Source organism: Melozone crissalis, unplaced genomic scaffold (assembly GCF_028551555.1).
Source record: "Melozone crissalis strain CALT ecotype California unplaced genomic scaffold, PUWL_Pcris_2 ptg000027l_1, whole genome shotgun sequence".
Lineage (NCBI taxonomy): Eukaryota > Metazoa > Chordata > Aves > Passeriformes > Passerellidae > Melozone > Melozone crissalis.
In genome coordinates, this window is record NW_026535805.1 from 67,979,320 (window position 1) to 68,007,040 (window position 27,721).

The window sequence follows — 27,721 nt, forward strand, 5'->3', positions numbered from 1 at the left end:
GATTCACCTGACACTCTCACTAATAACTCTCCAGAAAGGTTAATTATTAGCAGAAATACCTTTTTATCCCATCTACTCTACAGAGTCCTTCTGTGAATTGCCATGAGTGTGAATCATAAATCTTATTTTCCCTGCATCTTTGCTAAAAATCAAAATAAAGAATTGCAAGCTCATTTATTTTGTGACAACTCTGCTTATTGTTGAATAAGTTAATAAACAAAATTAGGACTTTTATTTTCTGAATGAGGACTTCTCAGATGCATATGTCTATTTTGTTACTGGCAGGAGGAATAGGTTAACTGCATACATGTTCATGAGTACAAACAGCACAAACATTAATGTTTGCCTGCCTTGCCGCCTGTCTGCTGGTCCACACTGTTTTGGAAACCTTATATTGGAGTACATGGAGAGTTTATGTGAAATAATGGCCAAGAATATTTCCAAAACTGGTTTTGGGGTGGGGTTTTTATACGTCTTACAACACTTGCAATGTGAAGGGCAGAACTTCAAATGAAACTAAGCCTTGCAATTATAGTATACAGTCATTATAAGGCTCTCCATTATAGCAATCTCTCTGATATAACACTACATCAAATCTGAGGTTTCTGTAATAATCTTCCTCTGTCTGTTTGAGAAGAGATTTTGTGCAATTCACAAAATTGGCACTATAGAAATTTTACGAAAGTTCTTTGTAAAAGAATTTCATTGTCTAGGTTTCACATGTCACCTGTTATTATGAAAGACCTCAACATTTATATTCCTTAGAAATTAGTAACAAATACTTCACTAAAATATTTGAAATAGTTTTATTATCCATAACAATCTTGGGTGTAAATCAATTTAATTTATTTAGATCTAAAGCTCTTCTTGTATACAAACCTGGAGTTTTAGTTATTGTTTCATTAACTTCTCTCACTCCTTTACCTACAAGTAAAAAGACAAATTATCATTTTCATGAACATATTTGTGTGGATTTTGTATTTTTTTTAATAAAATGTTAAAACAATACCTGTTGGATGCAATCATCTTTTATCCAATAGATGCACTTTTAAAACAGAAATAACTTGTATTGAATACTTTACATGTTTAACCTATCCACTTGCCCAAAAATATCAGAAAATAATTTAGGTAATTAATATTTTTACTGTGGAAAACTGTCTGGCTAGCTAAGTATCTCATACATTTAGGGCTAAAATGTTTATATCAGTCCCAGTGCTATAAAAGAGAGCCTTATAGAAGGGACAATACTATATCTAATTATGAATAACAGTATTTTAAATATAGTAAAAATTGTGTTAGGAAAGACTGATGCATTTATGACACAAACCAGCAAGAGCCAGATAGCTTGATTGATATAACAGGATCAGATATCATGGAAAAGGGTCACAATTTTTGAATTAAAAAGTGAAATTCGCTATATTTCTGGTACACTCAGAAAAGTTATGTCCATTGATCCTGATCAAGGTCTGGACTCATCATTTGGCACATTAGAAAGGATAGTGTCCCATTAGAAGACTTGGTCTTACATATTGGGGTTTTTTTATCTTTAGGAGCAGAAATTCACTAATTTGACTGATCATGTGCTAAGAAAGTGCAAAAAGTATAGGATGCTCAATGAGAGTTGTACCTAAAGACTATAACTTTAGAGAAATCTTTACTGTATTTTATCTTCAATTAAAAAAAAAAAAAAAAAACAAAAACCAAAAGATAATTTTTTTCAAATTATTAATTATACAGTATCTATGAAAAATCATCCTTTAGACACACAGAATAAAGATAAATTCTGATATGTAGACCAAATGATAACACTGAATCAAGGAAGTCTGCCCATACATTAAAGAAAAATAAATATTGCTCAAACATCATAACTATTCAGGACAATTTATTATATTTAAATTAAAAATCATACTTCAAAAACTTTCCCATGGCATCTATTTTTCCTCTATTCATATTCTAAATTTTTTTGTTTTGTTTTTTATGAATTGAGAACTAACAGCCATGTTGATTTGCATGTGAAGAGTAAATTCAGACCTCATAACTGTATACTTGGATTTACTCGAGAAAACTACACGAAAGTTTTATCACTACAGAGACTTTTTTTCTTTTTTTTTTTTTTTTCACATTTTTCATTTATAAGATTTCCTTAGACTAAAAGTATACCTGCATGAATCTAAAAGCTAGGATATTAAATAACTTTTCTTGTTCTTATAGAAAATCATATATTAGGCACTAAATGCATTGAAATACTATTTAAAACTGTGACATAAAATACATTCCGCTGAAGTAGTACTCAATATTGTTTAGGTTGTGTTAACTGTTGTTAAGGGTAAAGATGCATGTGTGTCTGTGCACTTGCACACCTTTCCCTCTTCCATGAGTTCTAGGTGTTATGTTCACTTCAATTTCTTCACTATTTCTTTCATAAAATAAAAGCTGCTGTTCCATGCGTGTCATTAAATAGCAAGTGGAAAAAATTAGTACTACTAAATAAAACAAAAAATTCAGGGAAAATTAATTAAAACCCAGTAGGATCCAAGAAATCACTTGAGTAATGACTTACTTTTACAAATAGGTGATTTTCCTGTCCATTTCATATCAGGCTTACATGTCCGATGCTCTGATCCACCAGCAAGAAAAAATCCTGGCTGACAGGTATACACCAAAGTATACCCTAAAGTAGGAAGATCTATTGCTTTCACATCTACATGGGCTGGTGTTTCTGGCTGCCTGCAAGCATGAGCTGCAAAGGGGTTTTTACAGTTAGAAAACATAGTGGTAAGCAGTTTCCATAGAATTAGACAATCCAATTTGAAATAAATGCATGGCAACTCTGGATAGTTTTTAGCAATGTCAAGTAGCTATTACTTGTAAAAGTAACACTCAGAGTGTATAGTTATATTATTGAGGGATGGAAATGATACTATTGTATATTTTTAAAGAATAAACCAAAATCAAATCATGCTGGGAGTCAAAAAACAGTTAAAATGAGGGGAAGCACATGCCATTGTACATGATACAATGATTGGTCTTCTGAATTATTGTACTGTCAGAGCTTCAAGCATCATTTTCAGTCTGTGTCCTGAAAATTAGAGTGGTTACTGTGATAAATAAATGCAATTCAATTGAAATAAAGGTTCCACAAGAACGTTTTGTCATAGGCATTAACTATAACAGATTTGGTTACTCAGTATGCTTTTTTTTTTTGTACCACATGGTACTCACTTACAACAACCAAAAGTTAATTTAAAAGAGGATAAGAATCTAAGGTCATTGTAATGAATTACTTTCAGTTTAGGTCATTGTATTTTAATACAATAATTATTTGATGTCCTCCAAATCACACAGAGCTGTAAGTAATTTGCATAACCATGCATAGCACAAGAAAGATGGGTTTTGCTGAGTTCTAGTTTATGATTCACAAAATACTAGGCAACAAAATATTTCCATGTATATTTCAGGTCACTTTCCATTCTTTATTAATCCATTACACACACAAAAATATTTCTAGCTTAAATAAAGTAGCTAATACAGTAGGCTAACTATAAAAGATTTTTTGAGTAAAACTGATAAAATTATTGTGAATTTCATTTAAAAAATCTGAAAAATCTTCCTTAAAATTAATACCTTAAATACACCTTTGGTCCTTGAATAGGGAACAACAACAAATAAAACATTTAAAAATATGTTTTAGATAAAGCTACTCATCTTTGTAGCAAATAATTTGTCATCAATTTCCACATGTATCACTTTTTAACTCTTAAAATTGCACCCTGTTCTACGTTAGGATAGAAACCAGACTTACGAATGCATTCAGATTGTATGCCACTCCAAGTTAGGTTAGCAAGACAAGAACGAGTGGTAGATCCCTGAATATGATAACCTTTTCTGCATCTGAAATAGACTGTGCTCCCAACCTAAGGATCAAACCAGAATGTTAGGCAGAGGAAGGATTTCAGATATCAAGACAGTGGTAAGTTAATACAGTTTTTTTCAAAAATAAAATTAGCTACTTTTTACAGTTTCTAGAGTTGCATTTTATTTTTTTTTTACCCAGATGAAATAGTTGAAGAACTGATTCTTTCGTGATCTTATTTAAAAGCAATATGTGGAAAAATACTGACTGCTCATATGGAAAATCATTATATTCATACATTTCTGCTGATTAGTTTTTCAGCGTGAGAGAAGCAAACTAAATGCCTGAGATGCCTCTCTTTCCTGTATATCACTGCATATATTTTGATAGACCATAAAGTCACTTTCAAAGGTTTTTCGTTGTGTGAATTTTACTAAGTACGGAGGTTTGTAGAATGAAAAGAAAAAACAATAAAGAAGTGTACATATTCACTAGAGAAAACTCCAGGTGAAAACTCCTTACTCCTTACTGCATTTATTACTATTAAGTTTTATTTGAGATGTTCAACTATCAGAGTGAATCATGGAAAACATTCCTATGGCCAAATATGATATGACCTTTCTCAAAAGAAAAGGTAAAAATAACTGAGAAAATGCTCTTTAGATTTCAACTGGGAATAGAAATGCATGAAAACTACAAACAAAATTGCAGGTGAGAAAGAATTTTCCTGAGATGAGAAAGAGATTGTGTGGAGAGTTCTAGTAAAATTAACATATTGAATGGTACTGACAAAAGTAACCAGAATGTAACTCCAGGCCAAGTAATTTAATGATATGGGGCTAATCAGTAAAGCATTAGTTTTGTTTTGGCTAAAATAATCTTGTCAATAATAAGTAAATAAATAAATAAATTAGATAAAATTCACATTGTTGGAAATTATATTACTTTAATAAAGTAACATATCTCACAGACAAGTTGCAAATGAGCAGTGATCAAAGTGTATTAGTAAGAGCTTGCAGTTATAGAAAGGCAGATAGCTCTGCACTGCAAATATCATAGAAGGACTTCAATGAAAATTATAAATTAGCATCTTCAAAAGTAGCTACCTGCTATCTATGGACTCAGTTATATAAACCTGCTTATCGTGACAGATGCTGAGCAAATGCACACCATTTCTCCCAGATGTAGCTTGGGAAAATCGCTGGTGTTTTTAAAGGTCATATTAGTGATATGGCTTTGTAGATTTATGTCTTTCTAACTATTTTTTAAACATATTATTCTCTCTGTCCTGTCAAGGACAGGCAGTATGTCTTTCATAGGGAGTAGAAACAGTGTGTGACTAGTCTTGAGTCTAAGTCATCTTACTTGTGCCAATTCTGCTATCTGTCAGTAATAACGAGATGCAAATCTTTTCTCAGAGTTCCAAAAGATCAAGCAAAAAGTAAGAGAGGTTCAAGGTAGTTAAAGAGCTATACTGCTTTTTCATTCTACTGGTACTTGGATGAAAAACATTGAGGCTTTTTATAAGTCACACTGTAGGCAAGCACAAAAGGCAAAGAATGAATGGGGCAAGAGAGGATGCTGGTAGATGGGAAAACCCTACAAAGATTGGCTGCCAGTTATCACACTGTACTATAATGAGGAAAGATTGCTGAAATGTGTTTTATAAAAGCTTGGCTATGTAATACAAACAGGAAGCCCACGAATAATGTATGAAGACCCCCAAAATCTAGTTCTGTAGCCACTAGAGAGAAGTCTCCATGTTGTGGTACAAGTTAGCACTCTGAGAGTGAACACATAAAGGAGAAAGACTTAATGCACAGCCGAGGAAACCTACTATGGCCTCTAGAGGTGAATGGGAAGAGAAGATCAGTCTATATAGACGTGAATAACAGACAGTAGAACAGTGAATTGGCCAGTACAATTATTAAAGACAATTGCGATGCAAATAAAAGGGGAAGAAAAAAGAAAACAACCCCCTGTTAAAAGAAGGTGCAAAGCTTGGAGCTGTTTTTAAAGAGAAGATGGGGACAGGCACAGGATCAAGATGAGACATCAGAAAGGCCGCTGCACCTATTACTGGAAGCAGAATGGCCTTGGGTAAGGCCACAGGATGTGGCTCAGGGTTTATTGCCTCAGTATCTGTGAGCCAGGCAGGAGCAGAAGGTGAAGAAAAGAGCTGACAGCCACAGCAACAAAAGACAGAAAATTGCAGGAGAGAGAGGAACCAGAGGAACTTACAGAAAGGACGTTTTGGAAAACAGTTTTACTAATTTGGTCACAATGGGCACACTGCCCTAGGCTCAGAAATAAGCAGGAAACCCCAAAAGAACTTATTTTAAATTTCAGTCACACATATTTATACCTGAAAGATCTATCCACATTAAGTTTATCAGTCTATATAATGACTGGGGATTGGTCATTGTTGCATCTACAGTTATTTCCTCAGTCACTTTTCTGCCTCTCACTTGTTGAACTAACCATCTGTGAGGAATTTGGAAATTATAGAGAGGATATTCATCGCAGAGAACCTGGACACAACACAGAATAATTTTATCTTCTCTGACTGAATAAAATATAACATGGATTTCTAATTTAAAAAGCCTCTTGCTGACTATTTTGTCAAGGACTACATGGCCTTTGAATCACACAGGTCTTCGGTTGTTAGGTATTTACTGACTATTCATCAATGTATGAAGGAATTATTACAATAAAGCAAGGTAATTATATTATGTCATATCATATTAAGTAATCAATTTATAAATAGCCTTCCATACTGAAGTCTCCTAAAGGATTGAATGCATGATATATTTCAGGGTTAGAAGTTCTTTCTTTAAGCTGAATGTTTTAAAAGAAGCATGGCATGAAGAATGAGTTTTTATTAAAAAGAGGGTGGAAATGTCTCAAGGTTTGCATCAGACATCTAAGACTAAATAAAATGTTTCTCATTAAATTTCTGATGCAATTATTAAATACATTTTCACTTTAGAAAGCTAATAAATAATAATTTAAAAATTACCTCATAACCTCTGGAACTGTTTTGTATTCCAAAATGTGGAGTACCAGGGTCTGTACATGTATTGTGAGCTGGATCTAATGCAAAATGTGAAACACATATTATTAAGGAATGAAAAAAGACTCTAAAAGTGTTTGCAAAGATTAAATCATTCCATCAACGTGTAGTGATGACAAGAATTTAATTCTTAGTTGAATGTGTGTTTTTCTATATATTACACTAGTATTTCCAATTGAATTACCAGATATATCATAGTAATTTGTTTCAGCACACTGCCATTTTTTTAAAAAGTATTTGCAGGTATTTCTGGTAGTGCAGACTTTACAGTTAAGGTTGCATGAATTTTTAGCAATCATATCCTTTTAAATCTCTTTGAATCCATAGTATATTTCACTACTCACAATTCAATTGGAATACACAAAGAAATCTTTAGAAATTTTTATATTTTCTTTATTTCAAAGGAACAGCTTAATGATAAGTATTTCTAAAAAAAACCCACCCCAAAATAAAACAACCAGAACTCCTCAAACGCAAAAAATCTGACAAAATAAAAACCCCAAACTCATAATCAGCTTGCTTTCTTATAGCAAGGAAATACTTTTTATTTTTGTATAGGCTTCTTTTCTATGCCACAAAGAAAGCAAGTTTCTAATGGAGCACCACCTCAGCTGTTTTTGGAGAATAAAATTTCACTCAATGAGAAAAGCACATGCCAACAGATTAGAACTCATTGTTCTGTTTCATGAGAGTAATTTAAAGCAGCCTGGAACTATTTTTTCATTCAGTAATGCTCATATTCTGGTGATGGCTTTGGAGTTCCCCAGTCATATCCACCAGTTAGAAGCACAGAACTTCATCCAATGAATTTTTCTGTAGTATGTGATTCTCTCTTGGCAACAGAGTCTGCTGTGTGCTGACACTGAATTATGAAGAACACAAACTTCATCTGTAACAATTTTTAGTTTTCTGTAGAGCAAAAATTGAACTTATCATTTACAAAACTGTGATATTTCATTTCACTCTTGGCCAGCTCCCATTTTCAATATTGACCATCAGTAGAGCATAAAAATTCAACTGGACTGATATTTACCAAAGGCTTCAAAAGTTAGATGGATGTCGACCTAAAGTGTAAGAATGAAAAGCAAACAGGCTCCTGATGTTGAGATGCTTGAACAGCTCAGGAACTTTTTAAAAATTATCAGCAGCTGGAATTCTATTTCTAATAATAGACATGAAGCTGAATTGAATTTTTAAGATAGGTCTCATCTGAAGAACCCAAAGCAAGACTTCACAAAGTATTCTAAGGAAACCATTGCTACCCAGAAACAGAAAAGCTTCCACTATATGTTTTTTTCAGGTCTAGTTCTAGATATTCTTCACCATTCTCATCCTCCAAATTGCTTAGAAATTTTATCTGTAAATATGTTAGATGATCTAATATTTTCCTTTTCCAGTAACATAAAAACTATGATGCAAAAAAAAAACTTGTATCTTTGATGAACTACTTTCCATGTGCTTCTATATTACACTATATAAAATATAAACAGAAATTGACTATTACAATTTCAAAGTTGATTCTTTGTGTCGGACCTGAAAATTAGCTTTTTTAAGCCTTCTTGCCTCTGTAGCAAAATATAGGTGTAAGATGATTGCCCAGTTTGCAAAAACTATAGAGAGAAATTTTTAATTCATACAAAACTGTTACCTCTTCATTTAAAAATACAGGCTGCTTTCAATAATCATGATTACAAGCTTTTTTTATGACTGCCTAGCTCTTCCACACAGCAAATATCTCAGCCATGACAAAATATATAAACAGTCTATAATCTACATCTGAATATGTTCGTTTAGAAATATCAAAGAGAATTTTTTTATTATAAAACTAAACTAATTTTCTCCAGCAAGTCACCCCAAGTGGGATCAAATTGCAATGTCAGTGGGAGTTAAAGGTGCCAATCTGATTGATACAACATACTAAAAACCCACCAGTTGTACAGCAGTCAATGAGAAACTGAGAGTATTTGGGAATTAATCAGAATTTCAAAAGATCAGAGATGTACAAGCCATGTTCACAAAGTTGAAAACACTTTGATTTAGGATCGATTCTGAAAAATGCCTTTAACTCTCCAGTGACAAAATCTGGTCTTTAATCTGCCACAGTCTACTGCATATCCAAGAGATTCTAAAAATAGATGGAACAAATTTATGCACTTGCACTTATTGACGTTCTGCATTTTCAGCAGACAAACAACTCTGTAAATATACAAATGGCTTCATATGTGATTGTCTTTATCCTAAAATATAACCTTATTTAACTAGTTATTTTTATATTACAAAGATCTTTTCTATACTTGGACAGCTAATTGCTAGATTTATGATAGTGTAATTTTTTTCAAGAATATTCTCAGTAGAACATGCATTAGTGATAGTTTCTTACCAATGCATGTTGGCTGAATTCCACTCCAAGTGCCATCTGCTTGACAGAATCTTCTTGAAGAGCCTATCAGAATAAAAGGAGGTCTGCATTGGAAGCTAACTTCAGATCTGTAGGTGAAACTTTTTCCATTGAGGCGTCCTTCTGCTGGAGTACCAGGATCACCACAAAACACAGCTGATACATAGAAATGAAAAGGAAAAAGGTATTAAAGTCTGTACATGCTTTAACCTGAAGTATTCTACATCATTTTATGTGCAAGGCAGGCATATTGGATATGAGTGGAAATGGTCTGTTCATTTATCTGTGTAGGACTGTAGATCTCCTAAATTCTTGACAGTAATTTAAAATAAATTGTCACTGTTATAGCTATTGTAAGCGTTGAACTTTACCTGGAAAAATAGAACTTTTATGTGAGACACTTAAATATTGATTAAATTTGGATGACAAAATAATCTTGAAGTAGACAATGCAATATTGCAATGCTTAAAAATAAAACAATTTTCCCACATTTGACACACTCAAATAAGTAAGTTGGAAATTTTTGCCTCATTTAGATAAAAGGGAAAATGTTTACCAGGGTCCTAACAAGATTTCAAGTGCTCAAAGACTTGAGTTGACAGATTTAGAAAATGCTGAAAAATAAATACAAGCAAGATATGAGGGCATGTACTCGCCTTCAGAAAGAAAAAAAATGCTTAGAAAAGCTATGAGCTATGAGCTTAAGGGTTAGAATCCTTGTTTTCACCTGTTAATGGAAATGGAAACAGGGAAGAAAATAAAAGGAAAAGTGTAAGGGAATATTCCAGTCATGATCACCACAAGTCAAATTCAGAACAACCAATAGGATTACCTGTGATGGGTGCAATTAGGCAACAAGAGATTGGGGTGACTTTGGGGCAAAGGAAGAAGACTGTGAACTTTAATGGGCACAGACACTCAAATTTCATATCCAGGTAAGCTCTTTGGTACAAGAAAGGAGAATCCTGCAGTAATTCATATATTACCTGATGCAGCTGAGTCATTTTTAAATTGTGATTCTGTGACTGTAGCCCAAGAGAACCAACTGTAGCTTTGGTGAAGCCCCACACAAGTGTACCCTGAAAACTTACGCAAACATTGTGGGACATCTCCCCGCCACACTCCTCGCCCTTCACAGGAGAGAATGGCTGTGTTGGACAGCTGATAGCCTTCTGCACAGCTGTAACTCACACTAGCGCCCCAACGAAAATCAGAGCCTTCCACCTTCCCATACAGCACTGCTGGAGGGGGGCCACAAGTAATAGCTGTGTCAGAAAAAGAAAAGTTACAATCTCAAGAATTTATAGGGTTTAGGAATACATAATATAATATGCCCTCATAGGTTTGAATCTAAAAAGAGTTATTTCCAACTATTGTTCCAACAAAGGATACATGTGTTGACATAGCAGTCTGTAATAGACAGAAAATTAATTAAAAAACAAAAATAAAGGCTCTGGATTTAGGAAGTCCCTGAGTTCTAGGTTGCTAGAAGCCCAAAGAGTACATAGCTACCTAGTTTCATATTTTTTCCCTACATATTCATTAATGATTATCTTGGGCAACAGGTTACTAGCTAGGTAAAGGTATTCAGTAAACATTATTTCTTTCAATAAATAAGTTTTTATGGTTCTAAATTTCTAAATATTTGCATTTTCTTTTAAACTAATTTTGCAGCACTATTTAATATGACTGTTCATTCACCTGCTCATTTTCTAAGGCTTTCTACACACAATGGTGATTAATTTTATTGGTAATTAGGGGAAATAAGAAATTATTCTGATGTTTTCCATCTTCTGATAAAGGTGCCCAAAATGATGAAATTTGGAATGTCCACATTTACATTTCCATATAATTTCTTTTAACAAAAAACACAACCATAAAATCACTCAGGTAGTAATTCTGATGGCAGAAAAATGCAGTCAGTTGAATACATATGCCAAAATTTAATTAGTAGTCTAGACTTATATATCACAGTGAAGTGGTGCTAGATGCGTTGGCAGCCTAGGCCTTCTATAAGCAGAAGATGCCCTAGGCTGTTAAATTTACTCCCTGGGCTGCTGAAGTTGTTTTAACAATTTTCACCAGGCTGCCTTATTTGTCTTTCAGCCTCATCAGCCTATGACCTTCCTGCTAGCACTTGTAATTAGCTATTTGTGAAGCACGTTTTTGGCTGTTTATGATGACTATACTACTGCAACAAGGGAATCTTTCACAGAAAACTTGGTTTGCAGAATCCTATTACAGATTTTTTCTATCCAATCCAAGAGAAATAGGCCAAAAAGGAAAATGGGTACCACATTCGTATTTTTTTAAGCTGAGCACTCTGACAATATTTTTCGCAGAGTAATTTTCTACTTTAGTCAATAATGTCACTGTTTTGACTACCATTCAATCATAGCATATGTGCAAAACAAATATAAATTCTACAGAAATACTTATCCAAACGTTTTAGTTGCATTTGAACAGTAATTGTTCCAGAGAATATTTTGATTTTTTTTTAATAAATAAAGACAGCAGTTAGTGAATATCACATATGTGTCAAAACAGTACTTGTACACTGTTAAATTCAAAAGCTCACCTTTGCAAATTGGTTTACTCTGGTTCCAAGTGCTGTCTTTTACACAACGCATGGTAGATGAACTTGCAGGTTCCATCAGATAGCCTGGATTGCACTGATAGCTGACTGTCTTATTAAAGGTAAAATCATTTCCAAACTGAATGCCATTTGCTAATGCACCTGGATCCCCACAGTTAATCACTAGTGCAGACAAGAAAAAAGGTGTTTTTTTTTAAATAAATATATAACCATGCATACCTGATGTCCTTTCTTTTAGTTTACAATACAAGAAAAAATTTGTTTCTGTGAAGAAAAATTTTGTTTCTGTCAAGAAAATTATCTTTCTGAGGCATTTCAATACCATGGATCAAATATCATTTTCCTTTAACACAGTAGCCTCATCTGGCATGCACAGGAGCCTCTACAGGTCCTGCAGACTGTTGGTTGTAGTTTTGACAGACGTTTTCTCCTTTCAAACTGAGATCTTTGTCACATCAAGCCTGAAGTTGATGGTGCAATGCAATTCCAGCAGAGTTATGAAATGCTTCTTTTTTTCCCTTTTTATAGATTTATTTTGTGTGTATGTGTGCTTATAAAAATACTGACGCACTGTGAGTATGGCTTTGTCAGTGAAGCCACTAGCCCTGCTGGCCTTGTAGCACTCCTCTGGTCCCTGCTCATCTTACCTGATGGATTAACCCAGTCTTGCTGCTCCCTGGTTCTTGGTCCTTAGCAGCATTGGTGATTGATCAATTCTGACTCATTTGGCTTACAATAAAAACTGGCACAGTAATGTATGCAATTACACAAAATTTGATTTTGAGCTACCAGAACTTCCTTCTCTAAGCGTAAGCCACAGGGAAAAAAAAGGAAAAAATTCTAAAGGAAACTCTAAAGGGACAGCTAAATACAGCATTATTCTAAAAAATATTAATATAATCTAATTCACATTGTTTACATTGAGGTAAACAAATACAATAAAGTTACCTATGTAGCCATCTTAAGAAGATAGTTCTGGAAGCATCTAGCATGCATTATAAGGGCATGTACCTTTAGACATATAAAAATATTCAGGTATTAAAGACAGGAATGTGGAAAAATGTGTTATTTTATCTAGAAAAATAATTATATTTCAATAGGAAGGCTGGATGACTTACTATGTAAAAGCTTTAGGATAAGAAAATTTGTTTCTGACCTGTGCAGTCTGGAGCAGTGCCAGTCCATGTCCCATTAGCAGTACAATGTCTTGTAGTTAGCCCTGAAGTTTTGTAACCTTCCCAGCAGGCATAAATGACTGAACTGGAGAATAATATTCCATCAGTGTATATTATCATACCATTGGCTGGTGTACCAGGGTTCCCACAAGATACAGCTGCAAAGAAGAGATTAAAAAAAAAAAAGTATTTTGATGATAGGTGACTAACTGGGATGAAAAAAAAAGGAAAAAAACAACTAGGTTAATAGCTCATCTTTGAAAACACCTATAGCAAGTTTTGCTGAGAAAATATGTAATAGATATATTCTTAAATTAACATTTTATTTCTCTTTGTTAATATTATTTTTGCATTTTTTTCCTTTTTTTTTCCAAATTCCTGATTCAGATCTTATGCCCTTTTTGTTCTACTCCACCCAGTACAGTCATTGGAGCAAATAAAGCTCATTCAGGGCTTACTGAGAGACCTGTGCCTCTGTTTTGCCTTTTGGCACATTTTTCTATGCTCTTCCTGTCTTGTTGTACCTCCTTTTTCAATTGTAAAAATTCATAAACAGCAAATTGTGAGCTTCTTGTTGATTTATTTCTTGAATCAAGAAAAGAACAGACATTCGGTAGTGGCCTCCATATCTTTTGGGCATCTATACCAATTTTTTAAGGCAATAATTATGTGTCAGCTTCATATGTTCAAGATTTGACAGTGGCTTAACTTGATTACTTTGGTTACATTTTGGGGTTTTTTTGGAAGTGGACCAACCAGTGTTTTTTTTCCCAGTGGACCAACCAATCATTAAAATAATTTGGGCTTTTGTTTTGAGTTTTCCTAACAACTTTTCTAGCAACTCCAATCTTTAGAGACCCCCACCTAGAGTACTGCATCCACCTCTGGGGTCCCCAGAAGAAGAAAGACTTGGACCTGCTGCAGGTGCACCTGCTGGATGGCTCCCAACATAATAGTTATAAACTAATAATTAAAATATAACACTGTTAGGTTTTGTGATTAAAACAAATACGATGTGCCAATTAAAAATTTGTCTGCTATTTATGTTTGAAATAATGCCTTAATGTCTTTTTAAAATCAATTTTTAATCACTTTTTAAGTTTAAAAGTTTCAAATAGTGAAGAGAAAAATTCAACAGGTTGTAACTTGAACTTATGGGAATGAATAAATGTACTTCTCCTAATTTTATTGTTACTCAGAATAAATAGGAAACAATTGAAGGATTATATAAAAATGGAAAAAACAAATAAGGCTTTTTTCTTGTTTTTCTTCTTCTTTTTTTTGAAAAGACAAGTTTGAAGCAAACACTATGATTAAAGCTGGAAAAATCGGCATTTAAAACACTGATAATTGCCACTGACTTCTGCTGTCCTACTATAGTTAGTCTTCATGTAAGGCAAGCAGAAAAGATACTGCAAAACTTCAGTTTTCTGCTGAAAATAATGATTCAAATACTGATCCTGTGCCCACTGCCATTTTTATACAGTTATGATGCTATCTGCACTGACAGAAGATAAGCCTGTGCTGAAGAATACAACAAAAGAATAATTGTTCTCAGAATAAAAAGTTTAGGTAAAAAAAAATTTGTAACAAATATTTTGTTCTTCTTCATTTCATCACCTATTTTAGGAGACAACAGATACTACAGAATCCATTAACTCCGATGACTTAGATAAAGAAATTTTTCAAACATTCTCCGAAAATGAGCAGTCATTATAAAACTGAATTTAAAGTCCTCTATTACTGCCTCCCAATTTTAACTTCACAAAAATGTAAAAATTGTTTATTGTGTTTTTTTTATCTGGTTTTAAATTGTGATTTCAGAAATATTTTTGTTGCATTTCTTCTGAAAGAGGCAGCATAAAAATATCTCATTAGAAAATAGACTAACTTCTGTTGAGAAATATGCACTGATTTATTCATTTATACTTAATTTATATATTAATTTATGAAACTTTATTTTATCATTTATTCAGTCCCTGATGCATAAATATTGCATAGAAAGAGAAGATGAAAGTACTTTATTATTAAAAAACAGATGACAGATTTATTTATCACTCCATTTTCATATCTCTTCAATCAAAAGCATTTTTTTAACATTTAACTCAGGTGTCAATTACTTATTTTCAGGCTAATTATTTTGTAACTAAATTTATTTTCTCACCAACTTCTTATAAATATATATTCCAAAACTTTAGCAGTTTAGATGCAAGTTTTTAAGCAAAACATGAACCGCTTTTAAACATTTTTATATCACCTTTCTGCAGAATGTTATGAAAGCATATTTCCACCTAATAAAATTTTTCAATCAAAGAATAAAAAGTCATTTGGAAGTGTGTCAATAGTGCCAAAACACCGATGTGTCAATACTCACCTTCACACACAGGCTGGGTACCTGACCAGGAGCCATTAAGCAAGCACATTCTCTCCGCAGAGCCTCGCAGCTGATAACCCATTTCACATGAGAAACGTAGCAGACTTTTTGTTTTGAATTCATCCCCTAGTCTAGACCCGTGGGCTGGCACTCCTGGATCATCACAAAACCCAGGATTATTTCCTGCAAAACACAACAGGCACAATTATTGGCAGGGACATTGTGTGCGAATGTAGCGGCAGTGAAACTACTCCCTTGTGAATAGAGCCACTGCATTGTTTCTATGCAAATATTGGTCACAAATTTAGAAGAGAAAGAATGTGTTGCAAGACAGAGCTCTCAAAGATGTCCTCATAAGTCTGATGAATCAGTCAAGTGCTTTTTCACATAAAGTGGCTGTTACAGAAGATACTATTCAAGATGGTTAAGGAAGTATGTCCTCAGTATCAACAATTGATTATAAATTTGGGTATAAAATTGCCTATCTCCTAAATCCTTTTGTGTCTATATTGCAGTTAACAGCAATATTATCCTTTGTTCTCCACTTTTGAATTATGTGTCTAAACTCAAATTCGATTGAAACTATAGGTTTTGATTTTGGGCTTTGATTTTATTTTTGGGTTTGTTTTTTATTTTTCAAAATACATGTAAATACTTTAATAGTTTTAAGTCTGTGTACTCTTAAATGAACTTTTTTTCATAGGCACCCCTCTCATATACAAGATAAAATTCTAAACAAAGGAAGAAAATACCAAATTTTTGAGAAAACTCAAGTAGTTTATTTAGAAATCAAAATTTTCTTGTGTCAGAAAGCACAATTATGTGCCATAAGGGTTTAATAATAGCAAGTAAGTGTGGATACAGTCATGATTTCATATAAAAGGAGGCCAAGACAATTCCTAAATTCAAGATTAACTTATGGGCTTTGACTGTGTTCACTTTGTTTAGTACTAGGTTCTTCTAGAATAGATTGCACTTGTCACACTGTCCGATAGCATTTGGACCCAGATTTCATGGTATAAATACATGCTTGTAAACAGTGTGAGTGTCTTAAGTCAGCTGGTTCAGCTGGTATATTCTGTCTCTCTGTGTACAATAAAACTCACTCTCCAAAATACAGTGGCTGCCTCCAAATTGACTGTTGAGAATGATCTCCAGCAGCCACAAACTTGTAATGTACTTGTGTGTGGTTTGATGGACTGCCAGGTGTGATGGGAAAAAGTTAATCTGTTAAATTAATCAGTCTAAATTAATTTAATGAATATAATGGTTTCAGGGATCATCCATGACCTATGCCCTGGTACTGCCAAAGCAGAAATCCAGATGTGGCCTCTGGATGCTACCTGCTTCCACTTACTCTAAGACATTACTATTTCACAGACACTTCTGTCTGCTTGAAATGTGTGAAATAACATGAGGACTCTGATTCAGGCTCCCAGTGTGGCATGTTAATGGCATGAAACAGATACATCACATATACTTTGGCTTGTGAATGCAAAGGGATTTTTCAGGACAGAATGATCTATGATTCTGAAAATTTGATGACGCCTCAGTTGCTCAGGGATTTTGCTGAGAATTCCAGATGAATGACTAAACATTTTTTTGTTTTTCTTGAACATGACTAGTTTTTACTTGGAGAAAATTTGAACTGAGACCATGAAATGTTTTAATCAAAGGGTATAGACAAAGGCAATTACAGCAATATGAAGACCTACACCCCTTTTTATTTAGCAATGTAGAAGACTCACTATCCATTATTGAATTATCCATTATCCATTTTTAAACAAAAATATCAACTATTGCTTAATTCATAAGCTACAAAAGTCCATCATTGTAACAGGTCCCAGGTGAAAAGAAACCCTGATATCATATTTCTATCATCATAGAACCATCAGGCATTCAAACATATATTAATATATAACAAAGAAATGAATCCCATTCTGAAAGACACTACAGGTTTTAAACATTATATTTGGACTGTTTTTCATATCCCTGAAGTACAAAACCAATTAGAGTTCTCAGTCAGCCTGGGCACAATCATTCTTTCACTGACATTATGACAACAAATTATTCATATTGGATTTTGATGAATTAATCTCCTGAATATCTAACTTGGAAAGTGTATTTCGTTTTACAATTCCAAATACCATAGAGAAATGAGATGCCTTTTTAGGGTTTTCTTTGGTGTTTTTTTTTTTTTTTTTTTTTGGGGGGGGGGTTCATTGATTTTTTTACATTGAGCCAACAGAGGGAGATTTTCGTTTTCTTAGGGAATTACCTTGCTCTTGAGATGGCGACCCATTGAGATGGGGTTCAAAGTCAGAAAATTTAATTCTGTATCAGTAACAATATTTTAGTTACAACAGACATATCTTCCCCACCATAAAACATGAGTACAGGGCTCTTAAATGTTTTCAACATCTATGAGTCTATAAAATACTGTCATATTCATGACTGAAAATATCTGAAGAGTCTCAGTTATTAGCAATTAAAATTTCTCTCCACCAACAGGATATTTTTGTGGTGAGAAATGTCAGATAACAGCCCTAGATTGTTATCTGGCTATTCAAGTCTTAGTGTAATTTCAGTTCTGGAATATTATGCTGGATGAAAAGGTGAAAGTGGCATAAATGTGAGCTTAAGATAAGCAAGAAAAGATTTCTTGTTGTGCAGTGATGCCTTTCAAGTCTAGACATAGAGACCATGATGGCAGTGAGATCTAGCAGCTTGAGGAGAATCTAAACTATTTCCTTGAGCAGCAGAAAACTGAAAAGAAACAGTAGTGATTCAAATTAATTTCCTTTTCTCAGTATTTCAAATTCTGCTCAGCATCCTTGCAGAATCATCCTTGCAGCTCAAAAATGGACCATTTTCAATGAATTTATTCAGAGCTTTCTCAAAGTACTGAAAATCATTCAAAATACCTTACACCTATTTAAATTAGTACAAATTTGAATTGAGCCACATTGAATCACATCAGCCCGACAGTAGGCATGTCCAATAGCTCAAGGGAAGTTATAAGATTGTATAATAGGTAATTATGAACAATTTTCTCACTAGAAAATTTTCTCCTAAAACCATTCAGGTATTTGATTTTTATATGCCAAAGTGTGTATACATGTTTCCCTTACAAAAGCTATTAATATGCTGTGGGTGCCCTTAGTAGCCAATCCTGGTTTGTACACTTCAAAAAAACTGTGCGATGTTTTATGGCTTCTTTTAGATCTGCATAATCTAGGGGAGAATGAACTGTTCCTGTACTTCCTCCCAGCACCAAGAACACATCAGACATTTATGACAATAATAAAGACATTGTGACAATAATAAAGTAGATTTCTGCAAGAGAAAAGAGGAGCAAAATGTACAAGTTTTAAAGGTTTAAGGTAAAAGTTTACCTTAATACCTTTAGTGTGGAGTTTCCTAATCAAAATTTTCTGATGTAAAAACTTTCATTTACACATAACAATGTTCTAAAAAATACAATGTAACACATGTATTCTTTTTAAGCAAAACTTGACCAGGTTTGAAACACTGTTTTGCTGTGTCTTCTACACACTGCAGTATACAACTAGAGCATCTTGCTGAGGAGTGAAGTTGTGAAGTAATGACAAAGAGAATAAGATGATTATGAGAATATTTCAGTAAAAGGGTGTGATACAGCAAAGTGGCTATTGGTGCAATGAAAATATAGCTGGAAAATAAAAAAAAAAAAATTTGGCCAAAAAAATCTGTGAGAATAGCCTTACTCATATGAGAAGGTGACTTTCAGATAATGGTTGGTACAAGTACCTGAACAGTGAGGGAGAGTCCCACTCCAGTGGCTATCTTCTTGGCACTCCCTCGTAGAATTTCCTATGAGCCTTCGACCCGCTGTGCAAGAATAGTGAACTATGGAGCCATATGTAAATTTGTCTCCTGAAAGAATTGCATTTGCAGGTACCCCAGGATGTCCACAAGAAATGGCTAACAGAGGAAAGAACACAACTTTATGAGATGTTTTCGTAGCACGGAAAAAAACTCTCAGAACTTTTAAATACAAGGCTGGTTCCACAAAATATACATCTGTCTGGATTTCAACTCTTACATAGCTTTTGTTTTCTTCTTGCTATAGATGATTTATTGGTCATTCGTAAGATTAAGCACAAAACTATGTATAAAACTAGCCTATCCACTTTAGCTTTTTTCTAAAAATATATAGATTTCTTTCCTCATTCATTTCTGTTCATGATCCTTCCCTACAAATAGCACAGCTTATTTTGGTTAGCAATAGGAAGGAAGACACCAAATAAGGCTATTGCTGTAATGCACTTATATATTGCAGATATGATGATGTAAGCAGCTTTACCATATCTACAGCTAGGTACAGTTTCAGCAGCATAGTGAAATAAAATATTTATTCTGTAATATTATTTTAGCAATATGATGAACTAGAGTGAGCAAGAGGAAAATGGATTACTGATAATTTTTTATAATTTTTAATCATATTTATTTTTCTAAGATACAAGAAGTAAAGAACATGCTGGCACCAGTAAATATTCTGGCCAAACTAAAAAAAATTATGCAGCTACTTTGTATTTAAAATTTTGTATTTTCCCTAATTATTTTACTACTGAAATGTGAATAAACCCACTTTTTCAGGTTATAGCTCTTATCGACAGACACTGAAAGCATAGATTATTGTGAAAAAAACACCCCAAAAAACTACTTGGGTCATGTGAATATTACATACATAGCAGTATGAAAAGCATAATAAAGAAAAAAATTCACCAACATAGTGACATTCATTACTCTGCTATATAAGTGTAAATCCATGAAATAAATTATTTTATAAAAAAATGCAATTTTGTAAAGCAAACACTTTAAAAAGCATCTGATGTGTTTTAAATTAAAATATACTTCAATTTCATTTACAACTTCTTTTCATTGCATTGCAAATCAGAAATCATGACAGAAAATTAACAGTGATCAGAGAAGGAAAATATCTCAATGGAAATTAAACTCAAGCAAATTGTTATTTTTTTTTGAAATGAAGCTTACTGATCATAGGAAACACCAGATTTTTTCCCTCTCTGAGGAGAAAGTGATGGAGGAAATATGAAGTGATGTTATGAAAAGACCCTCTTCAGCCAAATTTTTCTATGCAACATTTCACAGATTTGTTCTCATATATACACTATAATGAGTCTGAAAAAAAATAAATATCTGATATAGGCAATAATAGTCTTAGACTATTATTCTAGATTAAAACAAATAAACAATAATTTTAGATTTCCCTAACTGTTTCCAGATACCTTAACAATTCACCAATAGGGAAAATTAATGTTGACTTTCTGGCATTTGAAATAATAGTTTCACAGTTCCCTGGAAACACATTTTTAATAATGTAAGTTGCATGATATTTTGTCCCAATGTTTCCTTACTGAGATGTACAATTTACAATTTATTGATCTTTAAGTCCACATTGTTCCTTAATAGATGGTTACACTTTTTTCTATCATGATTTAAAATCATGTACAACTCTTTAATGCTAATCCAACCAAATGGACACTTACACAAACACTTTGGCAATGATCTGTCCCATAACCCATTGGCTTTACAGGTCAGTGCAGATGAGCCCAAGAGATAAAAGCCCTTCTTGCAATGGTATGCCACGCTCGTTCCGTATTTGAAACTTTCAGGATAATTCTGCTGTCCGTGACGAATTGCATTCTCCACAAAGCCAGGATCAGAGCAGTTCACCACTGTAAGACAAACAGTTTTCATTGCTGAGGCATAACAGCAATAAGTTTAGCAAGCAATGATTTTCATTGCTCCAACAGAAGCTCGTGACTGTGGTTCATCTACAGTTCCTTTGTAGGTTTATTTGATATAAATATCAGAAATATTGACCCCTAAGTAAGATACTAGATCTTTTTGCTTTGAAAGTAATACTATAATTTACTCCAGTTCTTTTAATAATCTTGGACAAGATACATACTATCAAGTATACAAGTGGTTCAAAGATGAAAGAGAAATTGGAGGGATTTTTTATCATTCCCTTGGTAGGCTTAGTTTGGACTTCTACATAATTTTTATGTGAAGGAACAGTTCAAATATGACATTTCCTTTTTTTAAAAATTTTACTCTAATGGGAAAATTTGCTTCAAATATTAAGGAAATTTTCTGCTATTAATGTGTAGAACAGGTAAAGGACAACAGGGAAAATCAAATACTCGATAGGGGAGCAGGAGTGAGAGTAAGCACCAAAAAGCATGAAGTAATTTTTTCAGATAGACGTTAAAAACATAAAAAATTATGGGTATTTTCATTGCTGTTTTGTTTTTATATAAAGCGTAGCTACCGTCCCCACCCCTTCATTTTATACTTTGCAGTGACCGCAGAGTCATAGATTCATTCAAAAGCTTGGGTTAGAATGGACTTTTTAAAACACTCAGTTTTGTTGTCTGTTAATCTGAAAACTATATGAAAAGTTAGAAACACCTACTCCACCCCTCTCAACTTAATTCTTAAGATAACAGTATAAATAAACTAAAAAAAACCCTTACAATATAATTCCTATAGTAATTAAAGCTCATCAAAGAACCACAGGAATCTACTTTTCAAGTATGTCATTTAGTTCAAATCAGTTTTCATGAAAAATCAATCAATGGACAAAATATAGATAAGATTTTCACTACTACTACTACTACTTTTAGAAGTAAGATATACATGGTCTTCAATGGACTGCTTTTTACTCCATTTATTCAAAAGCTTAAATTTAACCATACATAAGATTTAAATGTGGTGATTAGGCAATACCCTAGAACAAGGCATCTTGTGCAAATACTCATTCATTGAAGGGACATTTCATGCAATCAGCTAAAAAAGCATCAGGATTTTAGAAAAATTCTAACATCCTTAAATTTAATCTGGAGCAAAATCCAGTTTTAACTTATTTATGCTTATCATTTAAAGTGATGTTCTTAAAAGTGTTAAATGTTCATAATTTTAACCTCACAATTCTAAACAAACATATACCTTGGTCTAAAGAATGAATGAATATATGAATCTAAAGTTTTTCTTCATAAAAATTATTTTAGAAGTAATCTTTGGGGAAAAAATTCTTCTTAGCATAAAGAAACCTATTTTTCATGTACCAATTGTTATTAAAGACACTGAAAATACAATTACATAGAAAAGTCCAATAAATTTTTAAAAATTAGGTATTACAATGATGTACACAAAGTATTAGAAAGGTATTACGTAGAATGATTATGTTCAATGAAAGAGATTTGTTGTTTTGGGTTTTTTTGTGTTCCTGAGCAGTAATAAAACTTTAGTCTCCTAACTGAAAATATTCCTATTTGATTTATGGTGAATCCTATGAAATAATTCAACAGAGAAGTTACATTCAGCTTACATTACAATAGTTCAGCTTATATTTCATATAAAAAACTTTTATTTAATCATAGTGTTATAACCATAACATTTTGTACAGAAATCAGGTAAATTCAGGTTAAATAAATATGTGTTTACATAAGATTTCATTGTCAGAAAAAAATACCTCTTTAGCTCTTAGCTAGTTTTTTTCTGTTCCATAAGACAGGGAAAAATATCAAGTCCTAATATCTCACTGCTCTTCAAAAACTGCAAAAAATTTGGATGTGGAAGTCTGTGTCTCTGTACTTGCTTTGAAGAGCTCCAAAAATCCTTTCTTCTGAGGATCTCTATTTAAGAGTATTATGAAGAGAAAGGCTTTTTTCTGTTACATGACACATTCTTTGTTACTGCTTTTTTTCCATAGTTACTCATCTTTGTCAGCTAAGTCTAATTCTTGCACTGCCAATATAGCTATCATTGTAGAACAGGGACATATGTGAAAGTCTGTAAAATGTAGAGTCCACTGACAGGTTACCTTACTAAAACATTAAGCTAGATCTGAAGGAGCTCATATGTACTCACAGTACAATCCTTTCTTACAGAAACCAGCACAATTCCCAGAAACAACACAATCTGCATCCTGATTAACCCTGTTTCCTAGGCAATTAGACACAGTGCAGTGCTGGGTGGATGCTGCTGTAAAGTTTCTGCTTTTGGAACTAGCCTGCATCCTCCGCATAGTTATAAGTTGTCTTGTACAAACACATCCTTACACTTAATTTTTCCACATAAATGTATACATGTTCCTAAACATTTGAATACACATCTGTATCAATGTGAATTAAAGAAAGCCAGCATTTGTTTTCTGGCATGAGGCCAGTAGATGGTGGCTCAGCCTATGCCACTGTGCGCTGCTACTCTCCAGCACAGAGTGAATTTCTCTGAACAGCTCATGAAGAATGATCCTCCTGTCCATACTAACCCCTGAGCCATGCGCCAAACAATTCCTGTGAATGTGCCACTCGGTTCAAATGAAAAAAACATCTAAATAAGTAGAAGCAAGTCTGCTCCCATTTCAGGCACTGTTTAATTTAAAAATACATATTGATTTAATTTCAGACACAGAAGTGGTATTTAAAAGCCTTTTTATTAAGCTAAAACTGTTTTTTATGGTAATTTGATTCCCACCTCACAATTACACAATGCGACTATTGTGACTCACCATATCAAAAAATGAAGTCCAGAGTTGTATGGAATATTTGTACTGGTAGAGAACTGAATTCAGGTCTTCTTGAGACCTATACCCATGTTATAATCAGTGCACCATTTTCCAACAAAAGCGTGTATCAAAAAGTAACTATGGCAAAATAACACCTGTCCATTCCACTGACACCTACCTGTTCTAGCAACTACACCTTCAAGAGTAGCTCTTCCCTTACATGACACAGATAAAAAAAGATGGAATTGTGCTTTATGGCTGTAATAATATATGTAAAATCCTGTGGAAAAATAATAATTACATTTCTCTGCCAATAGTCCAAAGGTGAATTAATATCAGTTTTCAATATAGTAATCACATTTAAAATTTTAGAAAATTTTATCCTCGGAAAATAGAACTCCTTGCTATACTCACAGAGATCTACAGTACAGATGCATTTTTAGTAGTCTGCATTTAATATCATCCAAATTTGTTTTATCTAAGGAATATAGCACTATAAACTGGGCATTCACAGCTTAAATAGGACATCCACTTTTACAGTAAAATTTCATTAATGAATACACAAAATTAGTGCAAATTTGCATGAGGAACTTACTACTGAATTCTTCCCAAGCTGTAGGACAAGATTCATGTTGTTTATTAGATTAAGTTTCTTATGATGTAAGAAGAATCCTTTTTCGTGATATCTATATTTTTAGTTTAATTTCTGGTGGGATTTTTGGGTGGTTTTGTTTGGTGGTTTTAGGGGTTTTGCATTTGTTTGTTTTAAGGTTTTTGTTTGTTTATTTGGTTTTGTTTTGGGTTTTATTGCTGTTATTGTTGTTTTGTCTGAGAATAAAGTTGCAGATGCTCTGGTATTCTCTTTGATTGAATGGGAAGGACAGTAGAGGTCTACAGGCACAAACCTTTAAAAAAAAGTGCCTTCCAGAACAAAAATGTAGACAACTCATCATAGTATCATAGACTATATAGAAATCTCGTTTGGGAGTTGTGGGAACTCCACAGAAAGTGCTATTTTTTTAAACTATAATATTGACTGCTTATTTTATTTCTGGATCAAAGTGATAAAGAGGGAAATGCAGTACAGATAAAAATATGTAAAACAAAAAGCAGAAAAATAAACAGTGAAATGCCTTTTTAGAATTTCTTCAAAAGAAAATACAAAAAGTGCTTTTGTTTCACTGCAATTTAGAGAAAATCATTGCTATTGAACTCAAATGTGCGCTAGATTAGTTGAAAGAGAACATTGAAAGTAGTAGTTCAAATTATTTTAATCTCAGAAGAATCTATTGAAACAAGAAAAACCTGCTGCATATTAAAAATTCTTGCATTTATTAAAGGTTTTGTAGATTCATGAATACAACTCCTTTCAAATTTTCTCATCCTATGGATTATTCAATTCTCTACCTAGGTTTAATTTTTAACTAACATTCATATGAGCTGTCCCTTTTTTTAGTGAAGTTGAGATTATTAACAGAAAACAAAATCAAATATAAATGTTTAAAACAAAATATTTGGTTTAACAGGTAGTCGTGACAACCTTGCTTATTATGGGAAGTCAGTATTAGAAATTAAAAGGAACTTTGCTTCATGAAATATGCTGGCCCAAAGCCACCCAAAAGCAATTTTAACTGAATTTTTTTTTACAAGTCGATAGGGAGAACAGAAAAAGTTAATTCTCTATGCAGACCAGAAATATGGAATGTTCAAGGAATATATTGCAGTCCCAAAGAATCAATTTTTCTGTGTGATTCCGAGTTTTCACTTCAATACCAGCAGTATCTGTTTAGACAGCTCAGTGATGAATGAAATACAAAACAGTCACCAAATGCATAATTTAAGCATGTGCTCTGTAAACAAAATCCTTGCATCATACATGAATTCTTACCAAATGATTATGCAAGAGAATACGATCCCTCAAGTTAAAAAGTAACCACAATTATGCCTGCAGTGCCACTTAAGATCAGCTATCAGTTTTTAAATATACACACAAATGTGCTGTTGCTAAGAAGGGCTGCAGTAAGGAGTACTTTAGAAAAGAATTTGAGTTGGCTGGCATACAGAACTAAGGCAGTATTTCCCCAATTGCCTTTCACCCTGGGGACTCAATTGTAAATCACAGAGAGAGTAGATGGAGATTGCTCCCTCTCAATGACACCTGTCAAGAGTTGCATGGGAAATGAATTCTGTCACTCTTGGTTAAGTCTTCTGAGAAAAGCTGGAGAATACTCTGAGCCTGCCCTGATAACTTTGGAACCTCACACTGAGTAGATTCAAACCCTTGAGGACAAAGAAGTTAAAAGACCATGTCAGAGTCCTCCAGGGCAACTTTCTGTTAAGAACTTGAATGATCATCAAAAAGTACATCATTCACAGCATTTCGTTTCTTGTTCTCTTTTTTTTTTTTCTTGACAGAAACTATCTTAAGCTTTTTTAATAAACTTTCATATCTTATCAACAGATTTTAAATAAAAATTTATGCAAAAAGTATTGCATTAATGTTGGTATCTAGAAAATGTTTAGGGATTAACACTCTAGAGTGAATAAAGACTCGAGAATTCACTCTGGTTTTCTGACAAGTTTTTAAAAATGCTGCAAATAAAAAGAAAGAAAGCTCTCCTTGTGAAAGCATGATGACAAAATTGCCAGTAAATGGAATTTTAGTAAAGGACAAGGCAAAGCCAACAATAAACAAGAATGAAAACTTCTCAGATTTTGCCAGGTATTGCAATAGCAAATTGACTAGAAAGACAAAGTACTTATCTGTTATTTTACTCTTGTGTTCTCTGTATGCAAAATTAATTTTTGGGCATTTATGTACAAGTAGTGTTAACACAATATGTTTTGTCAGAATGTTACAAACTCTGGGATCGTGACTTACAGTCTTTTTCTTCAGATTCTTTATTAATCTGAGCATTGTTTTTCACCTGGATGAGGACCTCTTCAACTGCCTCAAAAGATGTCTCTGCTAACTTTTGAAATGTCTTTGCCTGATCCCCAGGCTGTTTTCACTCCAGAGAGGGGCATCTCTGCCAGATCAAGAGAATATCTCAGACACTGTAAGGCACCTCCCATGGCACTCCATCTCCTTATTAAGGAAACTCACTCAAGTACAAGTTATCCTTCTGAGGAATATCAACATGCTATCAATATGAACAGATTAGGCATATCTGACATTGAAGTATAAATAAGTCACAACAAAGGCCTCTGACTCTGGAAAAAAAAAAAACTGAACAAAATGCATTTCTCAGCTTATACAAATCCTTGACTCCACAGATTGAAAACTGCCTAAATTCCCATCTGCTTTATCTTTGGATGAGAAGAATTGGTCACCAATCTCAGTCTATCAGCTGCCATCAGAAAGGTTATTTTTCTTGTCAGTGAAGGAGTGGAACATATTACCACTGATTCAAATGACATAGCCACTAAATAGAACATGATAAAATTAGCAATTCTTTCTAGATACCAGTATCTAGATAAGACATAAAAGCCTAATTAAACTTTTCAAGAATCTAAGACCAATGAGATAAAGAAAGATAAACCTTTCAATTTAGAAATTCAGCACAAATGCAGTATAAATAGAGAACTGAATTCTTTATTACTAACAAATAGCCTGGACTTACCGATACAGGCTGGACAATGTGAGCTAATTCAAACCTATGCAACTTTGCCAA

The 27,721-nt window shown here is 33.4% G+C and overlaps 1 protein-coding gene across 2 annotated transcripts in view; it reads right to left on the reverse strand.

The window, feature by feature from the left end:
• The window catches only part of CSMD1 (CUB and Sushi multiple domains 1), a 1,069,501-nt gene that overhangs the window by 17,508 nt on the left and 1,024,272 nt on the right, over positions 1-27,721 (reverse strand). Inside the window, exons 55-65 of one of the 2 annotated variants that reach the window (XM_054280126.1) lie at positions 21,022-21,210; positions 19,259-19,432; positions 15,470-15,652; positions 13,077-13,253; positions 11,903-12,082; positions 10,416-10,589; positions 9,307-9,480; positions 6,873-6,946; positions 3,803-3,914; positions 2,561-2,740; positions 880-924 (exon numbers count right to left, since the gene is read on the reverse strand). In XM_054280126.1, coding sequence (XP_054136101.1) covers positions 880-924; positions 2,561-2,740; positions 3,803-3,914; positions 6,873-6,946; positions 9,307-9,480; positions 10,416-10,589; positions 11,903-12,082; positions 13,077-13,253; positions 15,470-15,652; positions 19,259-19,432; positions 21,022-21,210 — 1,662 coding nt within the window. The remainder of the gene's footprint in view (positions 1-879; positions 925-2,560; positions 2,741-3,802; positions 3,915-6,872; positions 6,947-9,306; positions 9,481-10,415; positions 10,590-11,902; positions 12,083-13,076; positions 13,254-15,469; positions 15,653-19,258; positions 19,433-21,021; positions 21,211-27,721) is intronic. The other variant, XM_054280127.1, reaches the window with a different exon arrangement.